The sequence below is a fragment of the Halichondria panicea genome, chromosome 16 (genome assembly GCF_963675165.1).
Source record: "Halichondria panicea chromosome 16, odHalPani1.1, whole genome shotgun sequence".
NCBI classification, from domain to species: domain Eukaryota; kingdom Metazoa; phylum Porifera; class Demospongiae; order Suberitida; family Halichondriidae; genus Halichondria; species Halichondria panicea.
This window is the reverse complement of record NC_087392.1, coordinates 154,899-168,833: the sequence shown is the minus strand read 5'-3', so window position 1 is coordinate 168,833 and position 13,935 is coordinate 154,899. Positions and strand designations below refer to the sequence as shown.

Sequence of the window (13,935 nt, the reverse complement as noted above, 5' to 3'; positions counted from 1 at the left end):
ATTCAACAGCTTGTCAGTCTTACCCCCGCGACATTTGGGAATTGGATCGAGGGGGCACATTATTGCAATACAATGCAATGGTGGTGCAATGACTTGTCTCCCGTGTATAAATGATCAGTTGTGCATGGTGCAGCCGTCTATTCAGTTGTAGCAGATCGGGACTCCTGGTACAAGCACAAGCACTCAACTGCAGGAGGCTGAGGAGCTCATCAATGGCGGCAAAAATACTCAAAATCAGCGAAGTGAGTCATTGTTGCGATGAATACAACATGATACTTCATATTATATTCTCCTCCACACAGGAACCCATTGATCGTATTGTGAGGGAGGGAGCAGCTGTGCTCAACTCTGGAGGTGTGGTCGCTCTCCCAACGGACACCATATATGGTATTGCAGCATCCGTGAACTCTGTACAAGGTATTGAGAGATTGTACAAGATTAAAGGTCGAAATAAAGGCAAACCCATCGCCATCTGTGTCGGTGATCTGGATGATGTGGACAAGTAAGAGATTTATCCAACTTGAGTCTTCTCACTCATTACAACTGATAATTCCAAAGTCCATCTTTTTAAGATTATTAATTAATGTCTTATAATTTGTGTGGTTCATGCAGATGGGCTAATGTGACTGTGGGTAGGGAGGTACTGGAACAACTGCTCCCTGGTCAAGTGACACTTGTGTTTGAGAGACGTTCCTCCCTCCCCCCTGCACTCAATCCTGACACGTCCCTTGTTGGAGTGAGGATACCGGACCATGACTTCATACGCCAGCTGGTACGAGAGTGTGGCTATCCCATAGCCCTCACCAGCGCCAACATCAGTGACACTAGGAGCACTCTAGCTGTAGAGGTATGGGTACTAAACATAATGCTTTTGATGAAACATTCCTCACATAATTATTTATCAAACTACCCTTCATGTTGAATCCATACCATACAGATGTTTTCTCCTTGTGCAGGAGTTCAAGGAGCTGTGGCCTAACCTGGACCTTGTTGTTGATGGTGGTAGGATAGTTGAAGATGAGAGGGTGTCCAGTAGAAGTGGGTCCACTGTAGTCCATCTGGCCACACAGGGGGCATTCAAGATCGTCAGAAACGGAAGGTGATTAGCTAATTACAAGCTACTAATTAACTATTATCCTCTTTACTGCAGTTCCTATGATCATGTTGTGAAGATACTCAGGGACAAGTGTGGACTAACAGAGACAGGCAGTAGTTAGTAGCCAGTAGTTAGTAGCCAGATTAATGTTTGTTCAATCAATAAAATTATCTTTCAAGACATTTGCACAATAATTAATTATTATACTAATTTGCTAAATATAACGACAGGATAAAATGTGTTGTGAGAGTGTCCACAAGATGGCTGGCTAACTATGCAACTGTCGTAATCTGTCCGTAAGGTCATCACTCTTGGAGGAGCTTGCTTCTCCATGACTCAGCGGCTTGTTGGCCACACCCACTCCATCAAGCTGAAGGGGGGGGGGTCAAGTTATAACATGACAGCTACACAAGTACAAGACCTTTAATACTTTGGGAATCATTTCTAGGGATAATAGTGGAGATTGGAGATACCTATGGCTGCATAGGTGTTTGAATTACCTTTCTCGTAATGTCTATGCCAATCTCGTCTAGTACTTGTGTGATGACAGCATCTTCCTCAGCTTCATCATCCGAGCCAGCTAGAAGCGAGTCTAGAGTGTCGTCCACTATGTGTGTGTGTGTGTGTGTGTGTGTGTGTGTGTGTGGTGGGAGTGTTGTGAGGGACGCATGTGTGAGAACATGTTATTGCATTAAGGTACCAACTTTTAAGTATATTAAGGAAATGCCACCTCCCACTACTCACTGAGCTCTCCTGCCATATCCATCTTGGTAGACTCCCTCTCAAAGTTCATCATAGTGCTCTGTATGTCCTCCACTTTCATCTGTTTGTTCATGGCTCCCATTGCCTTTGCAGTAGACCCCATGGCCGCTGCCATCTTAGCTTGGCTCTCCATAGCCTGCAAGCACAACAATTAAGCACACAATCGTAAATACAGTAAGAGTTGAACTGTGGGAGAGCTTATACTTTCACTGTCAAGCCTACCGTCATTTGTATGCACAATGTAAACAAAAAGTTTTTCAGCAACTGTATGTACATGTACTTATGAACTTCTATTTTGTGTACAAGCTATAAGCAAATATAATAGCCCATGCTTGATAATGGAATATCTCGATCTGAAAGGCATCTCAACACATCATTAGATAGACTTTCAAAGAGCTACATATTTTAATTGTGAGAATGCACAGGCCCATAATGATATCGTTATTATCCAACAGACACACAGTACCTTCATTTGGTGACCTGTGGAGGTGATGGTTGAGCTGAGACTCATCGACTTGGTCTTCTGTTGTCTCAGTCTGACCAGCTGTTTAGCGTAGACTCCGCAAGCCTGCTTATCTCCTCGTCTGGCTGCCTTCTTAATCTCTGTCTCCTATATATGAGCGATTGATATAGTCATGTGATATTCACAGAGCACAAAGAATGAGGATAGCGGGTATGGAGTCCTCACCAAAGCTTTCTCCTGACGCTCCAGTGAGTGTCTGTCCCTCTCTAGATCTCGGGTGGTCTTGCGTAGCACGCGCTGTTGAGCACGCATCTGCTCTAAAGTGGAATACACAATCATCGTATGAACACAGTCTAGTCACTATAGTTTATATATACCTTTTGGATCTGGCTTTCGGAACATCGACACGGTGAGGTGTGACGTACGTGTTGAGGATATTGAAATGTTAACAAAACAGACTTTTCTTTCTCCTGTTGACAGGGCTGGCTGCTACTGATCTTGTGACACTCTGAGAATGGCTGTATCACTGTGTTATGTGTTATTCCTTTAGTTCCAGTTCCAACATGTGATGTGATGCTCTTACAGTCTAGTTGCTGACTCAGCACAATCTTTAAAGAGATGGGTGTAGCTATAATCACGTGAAATTATTATAGAGACTGCTTATCAGATCAAGAGATGTGGTACATGAACTAGCTTGCCCCACAGTATAGTACAGAGCAGCTTGTGTAAGTATGAGTACTGGAGGGTGGTCTACACTGCGGGGGATCCCAGGAGGTGAGACACACGCACCCACACACACACCCACACACACACACACACTACTACGTATGTCAGAGTATGGAAATGCCATGTATGTATGATTGTGTGCAGCTTTTGGAGGTGCCACGCCTCCAAATGATGAGGCCATCTTCCATTCCCTCTCCCCCGTCAATGGACTCCTCACTGGTGAGTGGGCGTGTCCACCCTCACACTAGCTACATGTACCATCAGGAAGAGGAGTATCGGAATGGCAGTTGTAGTACAAACCACGCTACGATGAACTCCTGACTAATACTAATCCTCCTGTTTGGTGTGCAATGTATTTCCAAACACTCCCAATAACAAGGATATCGCTCAAAAGATGATTTCCTGTTCATTCATGTTTTCCTTTCTTGTTCATTGTAGGAGAGCAAGTCAGACTGACTTTCCGATCGTCAGGTCTCCCACAGCAGAGGCTGGCGCAGATATGGTGGGTGGGAGTGTGTGGTGTGGGCGTACTGTTAGTAGTGTGTCCTTTGATTGTGGAGTGGGTGTAACTCTCCTCTCAATACATCGGTGGACCAAGGGCGGGAGTGTGTGGTGTGGGCGGGAGTGTGGTGTGGGTGTAGTCGTACTGTTAGCTGGTGTAACTGCCCCTCCCCTCAGGACATCGGTGGATCAAGATGGTGATGGCCGTATCAATCAGCCTCAGTTCCTCATGGCACTGACTCTCATAAGACATGCCAAACAAGAGTCCCTCAACACCTCCCTACCAGCTACTGGCGTGAGTGTGTGGTGTGGTGTGGGTGGTGTGAGTGTGTGGTGGGCGTGAGTGTGTGGTGTGGTGTGGGTGGTACACTAGTCTGTGCTGAATGGACAGCTCCTTGCTAATGCACATGTGCAGTCATGCGTTGCTTTGGTTTACATTACTAAGAGCTACTTTATCCAAAACATTCTATACACTTGTGTATTTCCCCGTGTCCAGTTTGCCTCATTCCCGACAACCTCAGTGAACCCTCTCTCTCAATCATGGGCCTCTCCGAAAATACTGAGACAGCAAACTCCACCCCTCGGAGTGGGGGTGGGTGTATCCATGGCGACAATGAAGGAGGGGTGGTCCCTCTCAACTCAGGACCGACGTAGATACACTATGCAGTTCAATACACTCGACAAAAGAAATACTGGAAAACTCTCAGGTCAGCCAAATCAACTTACAAACAAGTATAGACATTATGTAAGCAATAATACGCCCCTTTCTGCAAGTACTGTACACAGTTTACACTCCACAAGTATACAAGTACTGTACATGTCATCAGACTAGATGTTTGGCTGGTTGGTGTGTCTATGTCTAATGGTGGTTTCAGACAGTCTACATTGTATCTGCACTACATTGTACCTACAGGTGCTGAAGCAGCACCTATGTTTGCCAAGACTGGACTCCACACTGGTGTACTGGCAAAGATATGGGAGCTGGTCGATGTCAACCAAGACGGCCACCTAGCCTGTGAGGAGTTTGTTGTGGCCATGCATCTAGCTGAGAGGGTGAAGTCTGGTCTCACTCTACCTCGTACACTACCCGCTGAGCTGTACCCTGGACCCACCAAGTACGCCACCATTGACAGGAAGGCACACACACCCACGAGGGCAGATAGACCAGTGAGTGGGTAACTAAGTGGTCGTTTATTTCAATCCTCATTCTCACACATTGTCTTGTAATGTAGACCTAAGAGGTGGATATTTTTATCTAGCGGTGCTTGTTCCAACCATGTGTGATATCATTATACACTTGTCCCTGTTGAATTGCTAACAGTAGCTGCTCTTGCTCTATCAAGCTGTTGAATTGCTAACAGTAGCTGCTCTTGCTCTATCAAGCTGTTTACAATGATTGAATGTAGTCAGTTGTTGTGTGGCCATAACTCACATGGTTGTGTACGCTCCAATCACACTGCATGAGTACATGTACTACGCTCCAATCACACTGCATGAGTACATGTACTACGCTCCAATCACACTGCATGAGTACATGTACTACGCTCCAATCACACTGCATGAGTACATGTACTACGCTCCAATCACACTGCATGAGTACATGTACTACGCTCCAATCACACTGCATGAGTACATGTACTACGCTCCAATCACACTGCATGAGTACATGTACTACGCTCCAATCACACTGCATGAGTACATGTACTACGCTCCAATCACACTGCATGAGTACATGTACTACGCACACAATCACACTGCATGAGTACATGTACTACGCACACAATCACACTGCATGAGTACATGTACTACGCACACAATCACACTGCATGAGTACATGTACTACGCTCCAATCACACTGCATGAGTACATGTACTACGCTCCAATCACACTGCATGAGTACATGTACTACGCTCCAATCACACTGCATGAGTACATGTACTACGCACACAATCACACTGCATGAGTACATGTACTACGCACACAATCACACTGCATGAGTACATGTACTACGCACACAATCACACTGCATGAGTACATGTACTACGTTGTGTGTTTGTGCACATAAGTGAGATACCTAACTAATGTGTGTACGGTGACTAATCCTGGAAGTAACCCATCCCCCCCCCATCACTGACACAGCTGGAGAAGAGGTCGAGTGTGATTGACCCCGCGGACTGGGCCAGTAGACAGAGCACCACCTCCTCTGAAGACACTGGGAGGACATTCGAGGACAGGAGGAAGAATAATTTTGAGGCTGGACGGATGGAACTGGAGCGAAGACGCAGGGCACTACAGGAAGAGCAGGAGAGGATCACTGTGAGTGGACAGTAGTGTGATTTAGGATTGGAAATAGCCACTGCTAACATTCTGGGCACATGACTGACCAGTGTATTGTTGTGTGTGTGTGTGTGTTCTGGGCACATGACTGACCAGTGTATTGTTGTGTGTGGCAGGCTGAGAAAGAACGGAGACGAAGAGAAGAGGAAGAAAGAAGGTTGCAACAAGAGTAAGTAGCACGAGTGTACATGTACCATAATCATAATGTGTGATGCCATGTCTACAGTCGTTGTAGGAGTACACACTCCCAGTGTATGTAGCTCTGTTAGAGATCTATCACATGATGCTATCACATGATGCTATCACATGATGCTATCACATGATGCTATTCCCTGCAGGCGTGAGGCAGAACAAGCTCGCCAAGCTGAGCTAGAGAGGCAGCGACAAAAAGCCATGGAGATCGAAAAAGAGCGCGTTTTACAAATGCAGAAACTAGCGCTCCAAAGAGAAGTCGCCCAAAGAGAGATGGAGAGAAAGAGGAAGGAAGAATGGGCCAGGAGGAGACAAGCTGAGCTGGAAGGGGAACGTATCAAGGAGAGAAATTCCCTACAGATATTGAAAGACCAGCACTTGAGGCTGGAGCAGGAACTGATGGTGTTGGACCAGCGACGCCTTGGGACACAAGCCAGCGTTGAGAGGCAGAGGATGGCCTGTGTGGAGATAGGCAAGGTCATCAGGACACTGCAGTTGTCCAGGGAAGTGCGGCTGGAGGAGTTGCGGAAGGCACGGGGAGAACTAAATGTAAGTGCCCCCCCCTTTTAATCGTGGGTTGAAAAATACAATATCTTTTGTACATGTTCACTGTGAGCTAATGACAATTTCTTATGCCCACATGTACAGCTATCACTAGCTCTAGCCCCCCCCCCCACACACACACCACACACACAGAGTCTTCAGGCACAAGTGCTCTCTCTTCACCAACAACGAGGTGCACTACAGTCTAGCCTAGAGCAGCGAGCAGAGGGTTCTGATTTTCAGTTGTCCAGGAAGGCCCTCAATGATCAGGTGATGGGTCTGGCTGCACTGATGGCTGGTCTGAGGACCAACCTAACTCACAACAGAGAAGAGGCTGACAAACTAAGGTCCTCCTTCCTGGAGTACCAGCACATTCTGAAGGTGGGGGTGTTACATGTACACAATGTACGTACATTATGTACAGTCATGTACTTGAACATCTTTCAGCAGCCATAACTTTTGTATCATTGATCCAATTTCAACAATTTTATGATTTTCTGAAAGCTTAGAAAGAGACCTTTCAAATGATGTGTTGAAATCCAAAATTCGGTTGGGGCCGTAATTTATCATATTTCGGCCTTTGACCATGGGTATTTGGCTGAAATTGGCAAATTCTGTCATCTCATGAACATTGATGATACCATTTGAAAGAAGCTTTCAGAATTAAATGTTGAAATTGGATCCAGTAGTAGCATTTTTTGGTTACTATGCTAGCGGTAACTGAGGTCACACCACTTCTCCACACAGGGTCTAAACTCCACCCACCAGTCGGAGGAGATCAAAGTTCACCAGCTGAGTATCTTGGTGGACACTCGTAAGCGGGCGTGTCAGGAGAAGCAACAACGAGAGGCAGAGGAACGAGAGCAGAGAGCAGCGGAGGAACGCAGGAAGAGGGAAGAGCAGGAGAGGATCCAACGAGAGGTTGAGGAGAGAGCTAGACGAGAGGAGAGGCTGGTTAAGATCAAAAGAGACCAAGAAATGGCTAAAAAGAAAGCTGCTCTGGACTCTGTTATGGTGTGTACACTATACACATTGATACAATGGCGTTCTTTATACTCTCATGTTTCTGCAGGCGGACCTGAGTGCAGCCAAGTCCTCTCCCCCCACCGCTAAGAAGGCCACACCTCCTTCCTCAAACAGCCCCGCACTGACCAAAAAGAGCAAGAAGGAGGAGGCAGCAAAGGACAAGGAAGTGTTGCGGAAGGTGCAGGAGCTTCAGGCGCGGAAACAGAAGCTGCTGGAAAAGGTGTGTTGTGTTCTCTTTGTGAAATTTTCCACAATTCATTTATATGCTTAGCGTTACAAGATCCACCATATTAGCCATGTGGCTTATGTGTGAGGGACTATAGTGCCCATGTGGCTTATGTGTGAGGGACTGTAGTGCCCAGCCTTTAGAACCACCACAAGAATGTACTCTCTTGTACTCTATATTCCATGGTTTGTTGTTACATTGTTTATGTACACAGGAGTCTGACAAGAAGCTCTCTGACGGAGCCCCACCCTCCAAGCCACTCCCCTATGCTCACAGACTCAAGAATATCATCAAGCCACGCCCCGCTCCCCCGCAGCCATACAAGGAAACAGCCACGCCCACCTCTAACAAGCTCGTAGATCTCATGTCATCTTGGGACAGTAGATCGACTGGTACTTTAGTTGGTGCTCGTCAATTCAAACAAGATACTTCTCAGATCCTCACACCCATCAAGCCAGAAGTGGGCGGGGCTGGCAACGAGACCCCACCCCCTATCATCGACCATGTGGTGGTCAGCCCTACTGGTGATGGAGGTGTGGAAGTGTCGCCATTTTCCGAAGACCAACACATTTCTGATGACTCGGCAATCTACGCCATCCCCCGTTCTCTAACAGGCCCCAAAAAATCCGTTGTACCCACCTCCGACACAGGTCAAAGTTCAATTGCTGAAACCCAACAAGTTCCAACCTCCGACATGGGTCAAAGTTCAACTGGTGAAGCCCATCAAGTGCGCTATCGTGCAGTGTTCAACTACGAAACAACCGACCCGAGTGAAGTGAACTTACAAGAGGGTGACCTGGTGACCTCTGACCCCTCTGTAACTGCACCCCCTGGCTGGCTCATGGTCAGTATTGTCGCTAGCGGGGAGAGTGGGTGGGCACCGGAGTCATATCTACAGGAGGAGACAAAGGTCGAGACTGAAGTTATCGCAGAGGAGAGAGTTCTATGTGAGTGATAGTTTGTGTGTGTTTAGTTGGTACCTTTCATGCAAGGCAATGCTTGCAAATGTAGTTAGTTACCAAAGGCCTCAGTTGGAAAAAGAACACAAGGCCACGCCTTAGCTTTGGTTTTGGTCGACAATTTATGTATTTGATCCAAGCACACCATTTGATCGGTACATGTATCTGTTGGAGCTACTGAATACATGTTTTAGCTTGATCCCACGTGTAGTCTACGAATGATTGTATATGCTACTTTCTCTTCTCTAGCCCCGCCCACTTTGATGGCGACAGTGCTGTTCTCGTGGCAGGGGTCAAAGGACAACCACCTCTCGATTGTGAAGGATGAGAGGATTGCCATCGTACAGCAGGGAGACAAGTGGTGGTCAGGGGAGAGGGATGGGCAGGTCGGATGGTTCCCACGGACATTCGTCAAATTGGAGGAAACCAAAGACGACAAGACAACCACTGAGGAGGACAGGTGAGACGCTGTTGTGTTGATCTCTTGCTATTATAATCCTTATCCTCACTCAGTTTAATATCAGAGGCTGCTGCTACCGTTGCTCCATTGCTACCTCTGGCTGAGTCGACCAATCAGAATGCTCCGATCAATCAGGTGTACGAGGCTATCTACGACTACGAGAATGCAGCCGAGGGAGACCTCAACTTCAGAGCAGGAGATGTAATCGAGGTACGAGTCTTGTGACTTGTCTTGATAGTAACTACTAATTTTTTAAGTGCCCAATTATGAGAATGGAAAGCTTTGATCATTCTTTTTTAGCGCCTAAGTAATCAAAACTGTGTCTTTACTAACCACGATGGCTGCAGGTGACGGTGTGTGAGGGTGACTGGTGGAGTGGAGTATTGAATGGAGTGGCTGGAAGCTTTCCCTCTAACTACGTCCAGCCTCGCTACGAGTTGGCCCCCCCACGCTCACAGAGCTCCCCCCTAGAGACCACACCCACTCCACAACCCGCCCCCACACAGGGTGAAGTGAACAGCCTCACTAAACCCATTGTTGCTAAAGTGGTGGTGGCATTCCAGGCTCTGAAGGATGGGCAACTCTCTCTGCTGCCTGGAGATCTTATCAAGGTATAATGGTTCGGGAAATCTTTCAGCTGCCATAACTTGAATTCCGTGGATCCAATTTCAATGATTTTTTGATTTTCTGAAAGCTTAGAAAGATACCTTTCAAATGGTGTCATTAATTTTCATATTTAGGGGATAAAAGTATTTGTCAATTTGGCCATACCATGAATAATAAATAGCCCATGGTCCAAGGCCGAAAAATGACAAATTAAGGCCCGGACGAAATTCTGGATCGAAATACATCAATTGAAAGGTCTCTTTCTAAGCTTTCAGAAAATCATAAAATTTTGAAAATCGGATCAAGTTACGGCTGTTGAAAGACAGTAGAATGGAAGTAGAAAGTTCCAATTTCCATTCTACTGTCCGTTCTGCTTATTTTTCCAGTTTCTTGTTACAACATGTGGCATTATTGTAGTGCCTAAGGCTATATCTGTTATATTGTGTGTGTGTGTGTGTGTGCGCAGGTGTCCAAGCAAGCTAGCAATGGCTGGTGGGAGGGGGAGCAACAAGTACGAGGGAGGCAGCGAATGAGAGGATGGTTCCCAGCCAATAGGGTAGAGCCACTGGGACACAAGAAGAACAGCACAAACAATCAACCAATCAGAGCAAAGAGTGTGAGTCACTGTCACTAGACACACAATATGCACATTAATTGTACTATTTGCTCCGTTTAATGTGGCTAAGCCTCAAGTGTTTGACTTTATCAATTCAACCCTCCCCCCCCACAGCCTCTGCTGGAGGTCCTGGAGGACCGCCCTAGTGGGGGGTCTGAGAACCTCGTGTTGGCACTCTACACGTACAGCGCCCAATCAGAAGATGAGTTGAGCTTTCCCAAAGGCAGCGTGGTGACAGTGCTCAGTAAGGACGGTGACTGGTGGAGAGGGGAGCTCAATGGAGAGTCTGGACTCTTCCCCTCCAACTATGTCCAGCCTCTCATGGAGCAAGCCCCCTCCGCAGAGCCCACTAGATGTGTGTGAATTCATACTGTAACAATATTCATTAGCTATAGACACTATCCCATCAATATAATCATTCATTAGTCTTGTGTGTGGTAAATTTGAACATCTGCTAGCGCACTCACTGCTGTGTGTGCAAGTGGAGTTAATTATGAATTAATGGCATTGTTGGTTGATGTGGTAGTGGTGGTTCATGTAGTGAAATGCATCGTTATGTTGAAGCATTGTTGAAGCATTACAATGAATGGCATGATATAAGGTTTCCGTGTATTTGTGATATTGTAAGGCTACACTATCACACACACACCCACACCACACACACACACCACACCCACACCACACACACACACCACACACACACACACACACACACACACTATCCCACACCCACACACACACACACAGGGGCTGACTCGGTAAGCAGTGAGGTACTAGCTGCCGTCACTGATCAAGAGAGAAAGAGACAAGAAGCCATCTTTGAGCTACTCACCTCTGAACGTCATTACACCACAAGTCTCAAACTAGTCAAAGAAGTATTCTTTGATCCAATGTATGAAACCAACGCTCTCTCAGAGGAGGACATCGCCAAGGTGATGGTCAACTGGGACGAGCTCATCAAATGTAGTGGAGAGCTTCTTAAAGCTTTTATGGTTCGACTCAGAACTTCTGGGGCCATTGTCAAGAGTATCGGAGATGTCCTGGTCAATCAGATACCAGAGCTAACTCCACACGTCCGCTGGTGCAGCTGTCAGCTCAACGCATGTACCCTCCTCCAGCAGAAGTCAAGTGACCCGACGTTTAGAGAGTTTGAGCAGAAATGCAAGACAGACAGTCGTACTGGGGGACTTCCCCTGAGCAGCTTCCTCCTCAAGCCCATGCAGAGGGTCACCAAGTACCCCCTCCTCATTAAGAGGGTCAGTTTATCTTGCCCCTGATAATTTAGCTGAATTTCTTTGTCTTTAAAAAGAGGATTATCACTTAAGATTTTAGATGTTGTATTGTACCAGGTTTGTTAGTACTGCTACCTCCTGCCATTCAGATCCTGAGCTATACTGAGGAGGGAGAGTTCGATCATGATGACCTCCGTAAGGCACTGGACCATGCTGAGAAGCTGTGTGATCAAGTCAACGAGGCCGTTAGACGTAAAGAGAACACGGAACAACTCGAATGGCTACAGACACACATCCATTTCTCTCTAGATGAGAGATTAGTCTTCAACTCTGCCACTAACTTCATGGGCTCCCGGCGACTGCTACACTGGGGGAAGCTGTTCAAGGTGTGCGTGTGTGTGTGGATGGATTTTGAATAGTTAATTAAGAAGATGTGATTTTCAGCTCCTTGGGAAGATTTGCTAAGCTTCAATCCTACCTACATGTAGTAGTACAGGACCATCCTGTTCACACACTGTTTCCATACATATATATTGTTTGTGATTGTGTGTGTTGTGCTTGTCCCAGATTCGTGGTGCTAAGGATGTGTTGGCGTTTCTATTCAACGATTTCCTGCTCATGGTCAAACCAAAGCTATTCTTCCCACGAGCAGCTGCACCCACTGACCTCGAGCCCTTTGGCAAGAACGAGTTCCAGATGTATCGCCAGGTGACTTAGTGTATTCTATGTTGTTGTATTTGTGAAATTTATTGTCCATAACTTGAGTTACGAGCGTCCAATTTCTAGTCTAAAAAATGTATTTTGTAGCTATTTGGCAGGCCTATCATATGGTTAGGATGTGTCAAATCCACAGCTTTGATAGGACCACTTCCTGCATGTATATATGTGCTGTACATGTGCCTCATAATAACACACTGTGTGTGTGTGTGTGCAGCCCTTCCTGTTGGAGACTCTACGAGTGAAGAAAGGTTCAAACGATCAGTACGGTGAGTTCCTAACACCCTCACACCTCACCAACTCCACACCCACACACACTCCTCACCAACTCCACACCTCACACACTCCTCACCAACTCCACACCTCACACAGGGCCGTCCGTGTTCCTACTGACACATGGTTCAGAGGACAAAGACATTCCTCTGAGGGCAGACAAAGACATTCCTCTGAGGGCAGACAGTGATCATAAGAGAGATCAATGGCTCAAGATCATCACAAAGGCTTGTCTGGACTTTGTCACCACTAAGAAGAAGATGGAGAGAGAGAAGAGGGAACAGAGTGAGTGGTGTGTGGAGTACAGGGGCTGGAAGTGGTGATGAGGCTTTCCTATAATAAGATCGCAAATGTACCCATACAGTGCTTGTATGACATCACAATCGATCCTGATTACAATACTTAGGTATCAATGTATCAGTTGATTTGGCTCATTTGTAAAGGTTTTTCACTAGCATAGTACTAGTACACGCATTCCTCCGTCCAGGACTGCGTACAATGAAGGACAGTGTTGGGTTCCTGAAGGTGACGGTGGTGGAGGCCTCTGACTTACTGGCCAAGGACCCCAACGGCAAGAGTGATCCATTCTGTGTCCTGACACTGGGTAGGCAGCAAGAGCAGACCACACCCACTGTACCCCTCTCCCTCAACCCAAAGTGGAACCACACAGTAAGTCAACTGTTGTGCTAGCCCTCTAATGTAGCCATTATTATGTGCTGCTGTGATTGTTCTACACAGTTGGAGTTCTATGTGCATGACATCAACAAGGATGAGTTGGAAGTATCTGTGTTTGATAAAGACCTCTTCTCTCCAAATGGTGAGCTCACACACACCGACATTACCTACAATGGCTACCCTAGCATCCCTCCTCCCCTCCAGATTTCCTCGGTGCTGCCAAGTTGTCACTAAAGGACTTGTTCAGAGATGGGGACAGTCCCTGGACTAAACGGTTGCTACTGGAGGACGTTGCCAAGGGAGAGATTGAACTAAAGATTGAATTAGAACTAAAAGCTTCAGATTTGCTTTTGTAACACTCAAAATACTTATAGGTAGACAAGACACTTTTACACAAAATCAAATCTTTTAACAATGTTTTTTCTGTGTGTATTACATTGATAGTTATGTGTGTGTATATTCTATATTCATTAGCATTCTCAACATGTTGCATGTACCTAATAAATACATGACCTTATTATTCAT

At 46.3% G+C, this 13,935-nt stretch overlaps 3 protein-coding genes across 3 annotated transcripts; 2 read left to right on the top strand and 1 right to left on the bottom strand.

Annotated features, from left to right (window-relative positions):
• Positions 1–44: 44 nt before the first annotated feature.
• Positions 45–1,306, top strand: LOC135349556 (threonylcarbamoyl-AMP synthase-like). Its single transcript, XM_064548091.1, has 5 exons — positions 45–242; positions 303–502; positions 613–847; positions 957–1,099; positions 1,151–1,306. Exons 1-5 carry the CDS (start codon positions 111–113, stop codon positions 1,215–1,217), a joined length of 777 nt encoding a protein of 258 aa, XP_064404161.1. The 5' UTR covers positions 45–110; the 3' UTR covers positions 1,218–1,306.
• Positions 1,246–2,949, bottom strand: LOC135349558 (charged multivesicular body protein 2b-like). The gene is made up of 6 exons (XM_064548093.1): positions 2,699–2,949; positions 2,547–2,638; positions 2,325–2,468; positions 1,841–1,994; positions 1,597–1,703; positions 1,246–1,466 (listed from the first exon to the last, which is right to left on the bottom strand). Exons 1-6 carry the CDS (start codon positions 2,721–2,723, stop codon positions 1,365–1,367), a joined length of 624 nt encoding a protein of 207 aa, XP_064404163.1. The 5' UTR covers positions 2,724–2,949; the 3' UTR covers positions 1,246–1,364.
• Positions 2,935–13,893, top strand: LOC135349533 (intersectin-1-like). The gene is made up of 26 exons (XM_064548067.1): positions 2,935–3,095; positions 3,192–3,266; positions 3,486–3,549; positions 3,726–3,843; positions 4,045–4,255; positions 4,462–4,715; positions 5,688–5,864; positions 6,002–6,054; positions 6,224–6,626; positions 6,774–7,001; positions 7,368–7,634; positions 7,693–7,866; positions 8,087–8,819; positions 9,081–9,291; positions 9,345–9,501; positions 9,639–9,902; positions 10,364–10,513; positions 10,628–10,868; positions 11,261–11,769; positions 11,895–12,131; positions 12,313–12,453; positions 12,680–12,731; positions 12,835–13,020; positions 13,223–13,404; positions 13,474–13,552; positions 13,615–13,893. The coding sequence occupies exons 1-26, from the start codon at positions 3,053–3,055 to the stop codon at positions 13,764–13,766; spliced, it is 5,361 nt and encodes a 1,786-aa protein (XP_064404137.1). The 5' UTR covers positions 2,935–3,052; the 3' UTR covers positions 13,767–13,893.
• The last annotated feature ends 42 nt before the right edge of the window (positions 13,894–13,935 follow it).